Source organism: Orbilia oligospora, assembly GCF_000225545.1.
Source record: "Orbilia oligospora ATCC 24927 unplaced genomic scaffold scaffold00097, whole genome shotgun sequence".
NCBI lineage: Eukaryota > Fungi > Ascomycota > Orbiliomycetes > Orbiliales > Orbiliaceae > Orbilia > Orbilia oligospora.
In genome coordinates, this window is record NW_011645654.1 from 252008 (window position 1) to 265314 (window position 13307).

General features: G+C 43.3%; 5 protein-coding genes across 5 annotated transcripts; 1 reads left to right on the top strand and 4 right to left on the bottom strand.

Moving 5' to 3' along the window:
* Positions 1–271: 271 nt before the first annotated feature.
* On the bottom strand, positions 272–1434 carry AOL_s00097g55 (uncharacterized protein; the record flags this gene model as incomplete). The annotated part of the gene is made up of 2 exons (XM_011125888.1): positions 272–987; positions 1083–1434. The coding sequence occupies 2 exons, from the start codon at positions 1432–1434 to the stop codon at positions 272–274; spliced, it is 1068 nt and encodes a 355-aa protein (XP_011124190.1).
* A 705-nt stretch (positions 1435–2139) lies between these two features.
* AOL_s00097g56 (uncharacterized protein) lies at positions 2140–2994 on the bottom strand (the record flags this gene model as incomplete). The annotated part of the gene is made up of 2 exons (XM_011125889.1): positions 2140–2346; positions 2482–2994. The coding sequence occupies 2 exons, from the start codon at positions 2992–2994 to the stop codon at positions 2140–2142; spliced, it is 720 nt and encodes a 239-aa protein (XP_011124191.1).
* Positions 2995–3508: 514 nt separating this feature from the next.
* On the top strand, positions 3509–4156 carry AOL_s00097g57 (uncharacterized protein; the record flags this gene model as incomplete). Its single annotated transcript, XM_011125890.1, has 1 exon — positions 3509–4156. One exon carries the CDS (start codon positions 3509–3511, stop codon positions 4154–4156), a length of 648 nt encoding a protein of 215 aa, XP_011124192.1.
* A 489-nt stretch (positions 4157–4645) lies between these two features.
* AOL_s00097g58 (uncharacterized protein) lies at positions 4646–5947 on the bottom strand (the record flags this gene model as incomplete). The annotated part of the gene is made up of 1 exon (XM_011125891.1): positions 4646–5947. The coding sequence occupies one exon, from the start codon at positions 5945–5947 to the stop codon at positions 4646–4648; it is 1302 nt and encodes a 433-aa protein (XP_011124193.1).
* Positions 5948–8420: 2473 nt separating this feature from the next.
* On the bottom strand, positions 8421–11324 carry AOL_s00097g59 (uncharacterized protein; the record flags this gene model as incomplete). Its single annotated transcript, XM_011125892.1, has 1 exon — positions 8421–11324. The coding sequence occupies one exon, from the start codon at positions 11322–11324 to the stop codon at positions 8421–8423; it is 2904 nt and encodes a 967-aa protein (XP_011124194.1).
* Positions 11325–13307: the final 1983 nt, after the last annotated feature.

Genomic DNA, 13307 nt, shown 5'->3' on the forward strand with positions numbered 1-13307 from the left:
GCAGACTTAGGCGACCGTGCGCAACTTCCTTATAGTTATTTTTACTAATTTTTATCTGATGTATAATCGATATAATATATGAATCGTGATCTGTTGGGAATGTTTCGGTACTTGCCAGACAAGCTAAGTTATAGCTCCGAGGTACCACGAGACCATAAATTGTAAATTGAAAATCGACCGAGGGAAACTAGTCCAGATGGATAGCTATAGAAGCTACTCCTGAGACAGTTGATAGTCCGTACTCTCATTGTAATATTATCATGATATCAAGTTAACTCCTCTCAGCCTTCGCACTTTGGACTCCTCTCGCCATTTCCAACAGCTCTTTCGCAGCTACAAACTCCCTGCTATCCTCTCCCAAACATTTTTTCTCAATCTCTACCGCCTTCTCTGCCCATTCCACAGCCTTCTCTTCTTCCCCAATCTTCACTGCCAATCGAACCCCCTCTGTATACAGAACCCCCAGGGTATCAGTTTCCTCCATTCCTTCCTTTTCCAATAATTTAATACACTTGGCCACAACTCCCAAACTCCCTTTATATTCTTTATCCGTCCATTTACTCTCATTCTTGACTCTTTTACTCTCCCTCTTACTTATTTTCGTAAATAAATCTTCAATCTGTTTCCTTCTATAATCCTCATCATCATCGGGGTTATCACACGCAGAACATCGACATCTAAACCCCCAATGTTTCAGTATCTGTCTTCTAACGACTGTCGGATGACATATATCGATATAAGAGGTTAAAAGCTCCTCTCCCTTCTCAATATCTCGCAATGCGTGGACGGTAAGTCGGTTTATAACGGGATTGTAACGATGAAAGACGTTGGGAGAGCAAGAGTGGTTTAGGCGGGCGGATTCTGGGAATATTCCCAGGGATCTCGAGGAGCCGTCGAGGGATTTACAGGTAAACCGGTTGGTTTCGTAGATTGACCAGGCGTGTTCGTGGGATGAGACCAAATCGTTGAAGGTTGATGATATATCTTCTATAACCCATTGCATATTAACACTCTAAACCCCCCCCCCCTTAAATATTTTTCTAAGATAAAAAAAATGGTCGATTAAAGAAAGGAAGAAATACCATGAGACGCATTCCTCAACCTATCAATCCACCCAATATCCCTACTAGCCTTCGTCGACGCCGCGAGAGCCCAATACATCCCCTGTTTCTCCTCCCCCAATGACTTCACCGCATTATAAACTTCAACTTGATCCGCTTCATCTGGTAACATTACAACACTTTCTTCACAAAAGATACGGGTGCCGGATGGAATATTTGTTATAGCGAATGCTCCGATACCAGCTTCAGGCGTTTGACGTTCCTCGTAGAGATCCCGACGGGTGTATGAACCCGGATCCGTTGAAAGTTTTACAGCCACATCGGTGAGAGTTAGAGTCGAGATGTCAACTATCGGGGGGTCGGGAACTGTCATAGTATTCTGCGGGATGTCGGGGTGTATTTCAGTATATATTTGAGCTAAGGTTTTCTGAATATGTTATAATATATGATATTCTTGTAGAAATCTCGGTATGAATATATATATATATATATCGATATTCTGAAAGTAGCGATAACTCTGGGGGTCCACTCTGCTGTAAAATGGTAATAGCAGTTGAACAAGTTGCTTTTCCTCGATGTCGAGGGGGTCGTTATTTTCGTATACTACTCATTTTGACGGATATAAAGTGTTTATGGCTATCGAAAAGCTTCTCCTTCTAAAATATAAAAATAAGAATAGTCTGTCTTCTGTATGAATTTTTGGTCTAATTCTAAAGAATATCGTCTGAAATAATGGAAATGGAAGAGAGATCGAGTAAGAAAGAAAGATGAGAACTAATTTGAAGATAAACAAGTCATTTTGCCAGCGTTTTAAATCCCATAACAAAAAAAAGGTTATTCTCAATTTGGAAACGGAAAAAAATGCTTATTTTTAGCCTGAAAGAAAAGAAAAGAAAACAGCTTTGTTCTAGACCGATCTGATAAGATTTTCCAGTCCGATAAAGGGTTACCGATATAATAAATGCAACATTTTCAACACAACTGTCTTCCCCAAGTGTATCTACCAAGGATATTAGAGTCGAAATCACGTTCCCCAAGCACTACACCGTTAGATGATAAAATGATAATATATCGATGCTTATTTCTCTTCCTCGTCCTCTCCATCTCCAGTTTCTTCTTTCGCCTGAGTAGTAGTAGTACCACCACCCGCTGCCCACTCCTTCATCTTCTTGATGACAAATCCTTGACTTAACTTTGTAAAGTCTCCGCTATTCCCATACTCATTCAACACAGCCTGTGCTTTATTCGTTTCGATAGTCTCAATAGCTTTCTTTAATGCCGCTTCCTAATTATTTTATCACAAATATTAACGTTAGTATACTCTATATGAAGAAGAAGAAGAAGAAGAAGAAGAAGAAGAAGAAGAAGAAGAAGAAGAAGAAGAAAAGAAAGGGAGGCATGGGAAATGGAGAATACCTACCTCCTGAGAACTCAAAACAATAGCACCTTCCTTCAACTTATACCACCGAAATCGAATCACATTACTTGACTTTCCCGTACTAAACTTTTCTTCAAATTTAGCGTGAATATCCTTATTGCTGAACTTCTCAGAGGACGTGTAAAGTTCTCGAATGTATGCATCTTGTTCTTGAGTGAATGAAGTTTCTGATGCAGTAGAGCCGGGTTGACGACCTCGTTTTGGTTTCGGTGTAGTATTATTGTTGTCTTGTTTTTGTTTCTTTTCTTTGGTATCTGGCTTCGGTTTCTTTTGGGAGGGGACTTTGTCGGTTGCCTTTGGGCGGCCGCGTTTTTTAGATGGAGTTGCAGCTAGGTCGAGTTTAAGTTCGGTGATGGTGTCTTTTGGGGGGCTAGACGGTGTGGTAGTTATAGTATTCTTTTCGAAAGTGTTTTCTTGGTCTTGGTCTTGGTCTTCGTTCATGTATGCGGTAGTATCAGAGAGTGGTGGGGATGGAAGATATGAGATGGTATCCATTTCTTGGGTATTAATATATTGAGAATGAAATTTCCACGGTTAGCCACCTTAATCTGGTAAGCTCGTAGTATTATATTAAAGTGTCTTTCAAGTTTTCAAAATTTCGAAGTTCGTAGGATTAAGCTCCAGTGACAGATGTTAGCGAAAGGTAAGTAAGAAGGAGAAGTACTGTTGTATTTCGAAAATAGGCTGGCGTGAAGTTGAACTGGGCATGGAACGTTCCCTTAATATATCCTCGATAAACCTCGATAACCGTGGAACTTTGACAGATATTACGGCCTTTCTAGCAGTTTAAGTGAACTTCCAGAACCAAATAGGTCGATTCCAGTACTAGTATTAGAAATATTCGAACTTCCCCTATGAGACTTTCGAACTCTCATATGCATGGGTATAGAATACTAACATATCTTACTTTGCTACACCAACTACTCCCAAATCCTACACATATTCTCGTCGAAAGAACTATCTACTCCTTGAAAAAATAGCAAGCAGAACATTAAATACCTAACCAAAAATGGCTATCAAATACGAAGAATCAGGGGATGAAACCTACTCAACCGTTCCACTTCAAGACCCAGGTTCTCCAAATCTCAACGATGAGAACGAGAATGAAAATGAGAATGATAACCCAGAACTTCCAACTCCACCTACCTCTCCCATCAAACAGCCACCTTCCAAAAAGCGTCGTTTGACTGATGAACCCATCGATCACATCTCAAAAGTCAAATCAGAGTACCATCCTACTTCTACTACTACTACCGCCACCACAGATATCGAAGCACCAACTAAAAAAGTCTCAACTCCCTCCAAACGCGGTCGTCCAGCTGGCGTGTCCTCGGCTTTTACTCCAGAACAAGACGCTTATTTAATCCACCTCCGTCAAAAGTCTTCAAAGGCAGATGATATCTGGGTCGATTTCGAAAAGAAGTTTCACAGTGGGAAGAGCTCAAAAGATCTTAAAAACCGTTGGTTCGCGATAAGGGATTCAATGTTGTTAAGCGGTGATGAGGATAAACTCTTGATGGAGACTATCGAGGAGGTTATAGGCGACATCGCGGCTAGCATTGTTGAGAAGTTTAAAAGTAAGAGTGGAAAGAAGGTTACGAAGGCTTATGTGCAGAAGAAAATGAAGGAGGGAAAAGGGAAGGCGAAGAAAGAGTAAGTGGGACTGCATGCTGCATGCTGGGATTAAGCGTTCTAGTTATAATATGACTACTTAGTATCTTGGTACGGTGCTATAAAGTCTGTGTAACGGTGGGGTAGCCTTGAGGACTGGGGTGCTACTAGAGCTAGGTAGTATTAGGACAGGGGTTGTGAAGAGAAGGTAGCGCAGGGTGGATACCTAGGTAGCTAGGTGCATGCATGGTGAGCGCAGCGGACTCTCGGATAGTTTGTATTTGTATGTTTCTAAAGTAAAAGTCAAGTTCTTAGTATTGGTTTTAGGGTGCTTTCTTAGCTATTACTAGAGAATCTCTCTAGCTACCGAAGTATTTATAACGTATCTTTAGGTGAGAGCTGGAGCAGAGCGAAGTTGTGGAATACTTACAAGGGAAAAAAAAGATGAAATTAAATTAACGCCCTACGGGCCCTTCACCACTTTGACATTTTGTCGATCTAGTATCGACACCTCCACCTCTACCTCCACCACTCCTCACCACCACTCGTCGTCCTCCTCCTCCTTCTTAATCATCCCCCTGGGTGTGAGGAGCCCAACCAAGCACTTCTCTGAAAGATTATCGTTCTTTCGAACGATGCAATCTTCCAAGTCTGCCGGAATATTGCGGCGGTCTGGGCCGGATGGCCCCTCCGGGTTCCCATCCCGGAAATACATCTTCGGGTCGTGATGACACCAAACGGCATTGAATTCTTGCAATCCGGAGATTGCAAAATTTCCGAGGTTGATATCTCGAATTTGAGGGGCCTCGGCTCCCCTCTCGAGCGTGCTTTCCGGGAGCAGCCAGGAATCGGTCACTTGAATCGTCAAGTGACGGACGTTTCCGAGTCCCTCGCAGACTGCGAAGGATCGCCACCAAACGGGAGAGATGGTTCCCGTGCAGAGCAGGTTGGTGACTGAGGGGGGAGGGATCAGGAACAGGGATGGGTGGAACAGGTAGGTGACTACCTTCAGAGTTTTTAGGTTCTGAAGGCTTTTTATGGTCCGCTGGAGCTTCTTCCATTCCTTTTTGACGCGTGGGCGGGTGGATAGTCTGAATTGGTCATGATTACGGAGCCAGTCGCCCATAATCAGTTGCTTTAGGTTTGGTGTTTGATCGAGGAGTGTGGTCAATTCCTCGATCTGTCTATCGGTCCGTTTGTTGGCTTTCCCGGCCTTCCAATCACGGCGTATACTATTGTAGTTGGGATTCAAGTCAAGTTGGGTGACTTGAGACAGGTTGAAATAAACGGGCAGCTGTCGCAAACAAGACGCTCGTATGGAGACTGAAAACTCTCGTAAGTTCTTGCCTTTCCCATATTCCTTCAGGCAATCTAATAGTTTAAGTCTTCTTTCAGAGCCATAACCACCATCATAGTCTGTATACCCTCCATTACCCTCAGGGAGATTACCGATGGCAACGGCTAGGGTTCTCGGGCGAAGCTCTCCGCTCTGAAGAACCTGACAAAATATTTTGCCAATATCGGTCTTTTTGAAATACTTGAGTCGGATCAATCCGTCAAGTACCAGGTTTTTAGTGTACTGGAAGAATAATTTTTTTCGGCCATGCATTCGAACAAGATCTTTGAACGACTGATACCTTAGGCGAGTGATGTTTCGGTTGGGGGAATGTAAGTGCTTGTTACGGCTCAATGCAATCGTGGTCCATAGTTCTTTTTGGCAAACTGGATACATTTCTTTGCAAGATTGCATAAGGGAGAAAATATCGTTAGAGGAGAGGTACTCAACGATCATATAGAGAGTCTCGGGCTGAGCGGCGAGGTCTGTCAAAGAAACCATTTTGAAGTTGGAGCAGGAATTATTTTCAAATTGTTGGAACTGAAAAAAAATCGTTGCTGGAAGGCGGGGCCGTTCGATAAATTGAAATGATGGATTTCAATTACAATCGGTCTTTTGGATTTTGAGTTATCTCAACAGATTCTCAAGATGTTGTATCTTGAATTCTGAGGGAGGTTTTGGGAAAACAAATCAGTCTCGAACTTTAACTTCGAGGACCCAGGACGTTGTTCTGTGGTTTGGATTGCAATTGGTCTTGGAAAAAGGCGTTGCAGACTGTTGCAGCGGCTAAATTCCAGACCATAGCAAAGTTAGTATATTTCCCAATCTATTCCAACGGAGGAAGCTGAACTAAAAAGCTAAAATTCACAATGTGAAAAAGAGATATTCGGTGATAATTACCAGAAGTTTTGGTCTCGCAGGCAGGTCAATTCTTTTCACTGTGCTTAGCAACGGAAGTTACAGCAGCCCAGAAATCGTCGTGAGAAAGGAGGATCGTGATTCGAGGGGCGGAAAGACTGGGGGGATATCTTGATATCTGGTTCCAAAATAGCAACCTAGGAAAACTTTTTCGAGGAGGAGAGCTTGAAGTTTGAGGAGGAACAAAACTTCAGGGGAAACTTTCTCGAGGTTGAGATCGAGGTTGAGGCTTGCGGCTTGAATAAAGGCAAATCCTCGAGGGGAAAACCTTTGTGAAGAAGAGCAAGAGGAGGAGAATGGGTTTAGGACTTGAAGAAGGGGAAAACCTCAGAGGGAAACTTTGTGAGGAGAAGGAGATCGAGCTTGGAGCTTGATGAAGAGCAAAACCTTGAAGGGAAAACTTTCTCGAAGAGTATATCGAGCTACGAGCTTTAAGAAGGGGGAAAACTTCAGAGAGGGAAAACTTTCGAGGCAAAGTGTTCGGCAGCTTTTGAGCGGAAAGGTTCGCGATATCAACAGAAGCAGAGGTTGAGGTTCAAAGTCGTTGCTGGATCTCGAGCAAAAGTTTTGGATTGAAGATTGGAAAGAAAGGGACGGATAAAAAATAGTTTTACTGTGGCTTTAAGTCTGACTGTGGCCGAGATGGGAAATATATTACGCAGGTGCGTCGATAGGGCTTCAGTACACGGCAACCCTAATAACGCTGCCGATAAGGCCACCAGCCATTGAAACTGACACCATGACGTTAACGACGACATCGACGTTTATTTGGTCACCCCTGAAGACGTTCTGCTTGTGTGTATCGGTTTCTCTTGAAATAAACTTCAAAGATTTCCATATTCATCGAGCGAAATGGGACAGGGGCATTCCTACAGTATTTACGGTATATGTTACAAGACTTTTACTTCCTACAATATCTTGGACTTAAAATAAGGGTAGTCTCACTGTATCTCCCGATTCAGGCAAGAAAAATACAAGGCGCAGATGTTTGGGTCGATTGGCGCCGAAAAGGCGTATACATCTTCTCAACCGTATTCTAGGAATTCGCACATTGCATTGCAACTTCAAATTTGCAAATGTATAAAGACAAGGGCATTATACTTTTCAAGAATGGGTTTATTACTAAGTGTTTACTTCTACGACTGTCAGAAATGCCCTTTCCATAACGGTACTGAAGATTTATGCCTTTATGTTTACAAACTCTTAAATTTGCGTATGTGAATATTCGTTATTTCTAGATATATATACCGGTCTCCTAATTCTATCAAATCTCGAGATAACACAAAACGTCTGTGTTTCGGTAAACCGATCCCTAAATGCTTTTCGAAACTTCATTTTTTATCTGTAAGTAGATATATATATAAGACAAACAATGAACTGGTGGTTATAGATATATGATCAGCAGCTTAATTATTCCAAACCTGGCTATTTAATAAGTTAAATAGACTATAGGGAGACCAGTAATTTGAAAAATGATAATTTCGCTTCTGGTAGCGCGAGAAAGTTAACTCTAAAGTTAAGTCTAAAGGAGAACTATCATTCTAAACTTGCAAATGCTGGTAGCGCGAGAGAGCTATTAGAGATAACTATAGTACTGTATACTCCCTGGTAGCGCGAGGCTATGCTAATTGTCACTTTGGCTGTATGTACAAACAAGCTTGCGCTACATGTACCTACTTAGATTTGGAGAACAAAACATTTCTTGGTAAGTAAAATCAGGTTAGTGCCTTTCAGCCTTGATATATGTTGTAAAGCGTATAAAGTACAATGTCGCTCCGACGGTAGAATGTTACACGAAGCAGGCTGGGCGAGTGTCTGGCTAGCACTCTGGCTGGATCCATGGAACGAGAATATGCTTGGGTGTGGCACACTTGTCGTGAGCGAGGTATCTAGACGGCGCGAGACTGATATCATCGGGGAATATCAAATATGTAGATTTGATTGAAAAAGAAAACCGCCCTGGCTAATAAAATACATATCCAAAAACACCAAGAACACCCGTCAAAGTTAATTCCTAGATAAAGAAATAAGAACTCCTGCTTTCTTCAGTGCTATGCTACTCCCCATCAGCCAACTCCTGCCAAATATCAATATCACCACCATCATGGTTATCTTCCACAAAGGCCTCAACATGTTTGATCCTCCTCCTCCCTTTCTTTCCTATCTTCTCCTCTTTCTTCAATTTATACGGATCTTCCTTTTTCTCTTCTTGCTTTTCCACCTTTTCAGCCTTCTTTCCTCCAGGTTTATACCTACAGTCTACCTTCCTCCTCACCAAACAACCCCGGGCGAGCGCTTGGATCCCCACCACGATCTCCACTAACTCCGTAACTTTTCTTTCCACTGCAATCTTCCAAGCTCTTTGGATCCTCTTCGCTGCCCACTTTCTCCTAAACTCCTCAATGGCTGCTTCATGTTCCTCAGCTTCCTGAAGCAACTCTCCAACTTTTCTTGATATATTCCTTCTAAACTCCACAGCTCTCCACCATTGTTGAATCTTCACCGCGGATCTTGTAATCTTCGTTGAAGATAATACTCTCGATGCCAGGAATGCCAACGTAGCGAGTACGAACCGCGAATTAACGACTGTTTTTCCATCGGGTGTGAAGGCTTTTATGAAGGAATCGCTGCATCCGAAGCTCTTTAGCTGCCTTTTCAATCGTCCTTCCTTTTCTGTCGAGGTAGTTGTAACGGTTGTATTTCCGCCATCGATCAAGGGTTCATACTCCTCCAACACTGCTTCGAGTACGTTATTTTTCATTACTCCTCCAATCCCTTTCTCGACGTCGATTCCTCGCCCGACAGCAACAATCCTGACCCACGTTTCTAATTTGTTCAATCCTTCTTCACCACTCTCATCCTCCTTAGCGGCTTCCACAATTTTGTACTTTGTTTGAAGCCTAGTAACCTCCTTCTCCACCTCTTCAAAATCAACAAGATACTTAACTCCTTTCTCCACCAAAACCGCCCACAGTAAACTCAACGTAACCTCTCGATGTCCATCAACCACATCTTTGGACCTCACAGTTCCTAGGGGTACCACTCCATTTCTGTACAGGACCGATATTACCTTTTCCACGTTCACCAATTTTTCTCCTTTGCTCTTCGGGTTCATTAGAATGCCCTCAACTTTCTCCTTCAATACTAATTCCACAACTTTTGCCAACCTAACACCATCTCTTAAATCAACCCTCAAATTCTTGATAGCGTATTCGTACTCCTCGTCGGACTTCTGCTCCACTTTAAGGAGATATCCACACCCCTTTACACCTTTCGCCATATTCCCAAGAGAAGGTAATACCATCTTCCCAACAGCCACGAGTACCTCTTCCGAACTCTTCATCTCCGAGGACCTTCTGAATACCAAGTCTCCAAATATTCCAGATGACTTGGCATCATCGATCAAACGTACCAATAGCAGAGTTCTCAGTATTGTTCTTCTCAATGCCCATGCCTTATCGCTAGGAACCTCGGTTTCGGTCCACACCCGTAACGTCCCATGCGCATTTGCACCATAACTCTCCCATTGTTCATCCCCACCTTCTTCGTTTTGATCGTTGATATCCACGAAGAATGTATCAAAGAATTTTCGGATTTCAAGGTCGGTTGGAATTTTTGTAGAGGTGTTTAGTAGGCGGCCGGTTACTACCTCCATACACAGACGGAGGATGAGAGGGTTGTATGATTCTAGAAATAGCTTGGTGAATTTATCCCGTGCGCCGAGATCTTCTGAGAGTTTTGGGTTTTGGGAGAGTGATTCCTCAGAAGGTTTTAGGATGCCGTGAAGGATTGAAGCTTTCAGGCGGTCTTGAAGCAGACAGTATGCATCTGTGTTGTAGAGGGATAGTAGTTCCTTTCTGATGACTCCAAGAGGCTGTGCGGAGCGATTTGTTCCTTCGATTAAAATAGAGTCAAGAATCTGGGTTAGGAGAGTTTCTTGGGTTGATAGCCATGCGGTTGATGCGTAGAGCTCTGGTTTGAGAGATTGGTCGGTTGATAAGAGGGGTGGGTATGAGGAAGCAGATTTCCGGGCGGGTTTCCTGGAGGGGTTGAGTGGCTTCCGGAAGGACTCCGAGTCAGAGTGGGATTTAGGTTTTTGGAGACGGAGACGGTTGAGCGTTGAAGGTTGTTTTTTGAGGTCATGGGCGGGGAGGGGTCGAGAAGGAGGGTTCATGCCTCGAGATATTGATTTCAGAGCTGGACGTAAGGTGGTGGCTGTAGAAGCTGTTTTCGTTTTTGTTTCAACGGCTGGTTTTGGCTTTATTGGGATCTTCTTCTTATCAATTGCTTTTGTTGGCTTGACGGTAATTGGTTTGGTAGTAGTTCTTGCTATAGAAGTCCTTGGTTTTGAAGTATTTGCGCTTGAAGTAGTGGCTTTCGTAACAGCGGATGCAGCTACTCGACGCACTATTTCGGATATTCTTCGTCGTTTCTTAGGAGGTGGAGCCGGTGGTTTTGTTAATATTGATTGGGATGACGAATTTGGCGAAGAAGTTGGAAAGATGGTGGAGGATGTAGAATCCATGGCAGAGATATCAGCATGTAGAACAGAACTGTTGGTATCTTGTCGCGGGAGGATAGGAGATGTCGGGATTGTGTGAGATCTGAGGGACATCCGTCTGTTGTGTATAAGAATGGTCGACTCATCCTGACCTCCAATCGATTCTTCCAACGAAGTATTCTGTATGATACTAGTATCGCTTTGATTTCCGATAGAAGACCTTGGTAGTTGAGAAGCCGGTTTCTTATTTATAGCAGATTTTTGAACTAGGCTGATAGGAATCTTGCGACGTTTCGGAAGGATTGAGAGAGATGTTAAGGAACGACGTGGACGTGATGACTTTAGATCGGTAGTTGATGGGGTAGGGAGGGACGAAGAGTTTGGGCCAGGAGATGTGGGACGACGACGTTTTAGACGGCGGTTTGCCGGTCGTGGACAAGGTGTTTCTAGGAGGTCCATTGTGATTGTATGGCCCTATTGGGTGGTCATGCTATGAATTTAAAGGATCAATGAAGTTGATATTGTTGTTGGATGGTTGGATGGTTAGATGGTGTGAGATGTTGATATTGAAGTTGAAGTTGAAGTGGTAAGTTGATGGTAAAAGTCGCGTGGATGGGCGGGGAGTAGTCTACCTAGGTAGTTTAAACGGGTGATCGAGTAGCTGAAAAAGGAAGAAAAGGCTGAACTGGCTATAACAAAGAGGAAATGCCAAAAAGGGCAGGTTGCTGGGTTGCTGGGTCGAGTAGAGTGAAGGTTAGAAACAGAGTATCGACTGTCGATGGTGTTTCGACTTGACAGTAAACAAACGGACGGTGATGGGATGCAGAATGTGTTGAGAGAGGTTGCCTGCCAGTTCAGCCAAACAAATGTAAACAATGCAATAGTGTGCGTCCCAAAGAGGGAATAACGAAAAGTGACAAACACCCAGGCAGGGAATAAGGTTCGGGTGCAGCCGACCAGAACACAAGAAAGAACGAAAAAGGGCAAAAAAAGAAAGGGAAAAGAGCCGCATGTCAGAAAAAACGTGGGGAAAACGATCCGCTCAATCGGTAACGATGACGATATAATCTAATCTCCAGGTTCACTTATATCGTCGAGAGCTATCGGTCGAGGATTTGGAGGACCCCGGAAAAGATAGTCTTGAAGGGGGGAATTGGGACGGGAGAAGCTGGAAATGGTGTCGCCTAGCTCCGGCGACAACGGATATCATATATTCAGAGCTAATATTGGCATTATACGAGGTGATATAATGAGGGTCAGAATTGGGGGATTTCGAGGTTTAGACGGTGATATTTGCTTGGTGTTGGAACGTTTTGTGGATTTGTGGATTTTGGTGTGGAGATGGGTTGTGCACCGCCACACTTTGGATCTGTTCATTTTATTCTCGCTAAAACACACTGGACTGGGCCCCTAAGCTAATGAAGCCAGGAGAAACATCCTCGTCGACGCGAAAAAGCCTATCAAATGGGGATGAAGGGCTGCAGATGGCGATGTATCATGATATCAGACGGTATCTACAGAATTTGTGTGGTTAATTGGGTATTTTGGTGTATATGACTCGGAATTGGTCCTTTTTTCTCGAGAGAAATTGGTTAGACATCTGCAAAAAAAAAGGAAACCACCTAGATTAGCTCTTATTATCAATCGAAGGGTTTATATAAAAATAAAATAAAATAAAAAAATACCGTCTTGGATTGTCGGTTTCGGTGGTGTATCTGACGATGGTGGTGAGTGAGTCTTTCGATGGAGAAAAGGCAATTGGCAATGTTGTTGAGTCGAATCGAATGAGTCTTTTTGGTGTTGTGTGTTGTGTGTTTGTGGCTGACCCACAGCGCACACAGAAAGTGTTGCGGGTCAGCACCGCCACAACTTTTGCTTCTTCGGACTCTTCTTCTCTTTCTGTCTTCCCAATCCTTCCTTCTTCCTTCCTTCTGTTCTCTCCTTCTTCTTCTCTTCCTTCGTTCACCATCAAGCCCAATCGCCATCAGGCTATCACCAGCTTCACTACCACCCTTATCTTCTCTGTCCGGCACTTATCCTGTCTTGGTCAGGTTTAAACCTTTCTCTACACGTCTGACGGCCCTGTTTTTCCCCTTCAGTCGGGTCTGACTGTCCGTTAAAATCCAACGTCCTATCCGCGTCCACATCCCACTTCTCGCGTCCTTCCCCAACAAACAATACTCAATTCCTAAAAATACCTTACTGTCCTCCTTCTCTCTCTCTCTCTGTTTCTTGATATTCTTTGCTGTTATTACTTCTTTCTCTTGATCCGAGTTTCTAGTCTTTCTGTTGGTGATATTTTATTTTATTTTTACGTTTCCACTGAAATTAGCTGGATTCTTTGCGCCTCCCTTATATACTATACCAAACCCAACACCACACCAAAATCATAATTGGAATATCTAGGCATCTCTAGGGACGACATACCACTATCGATATTCA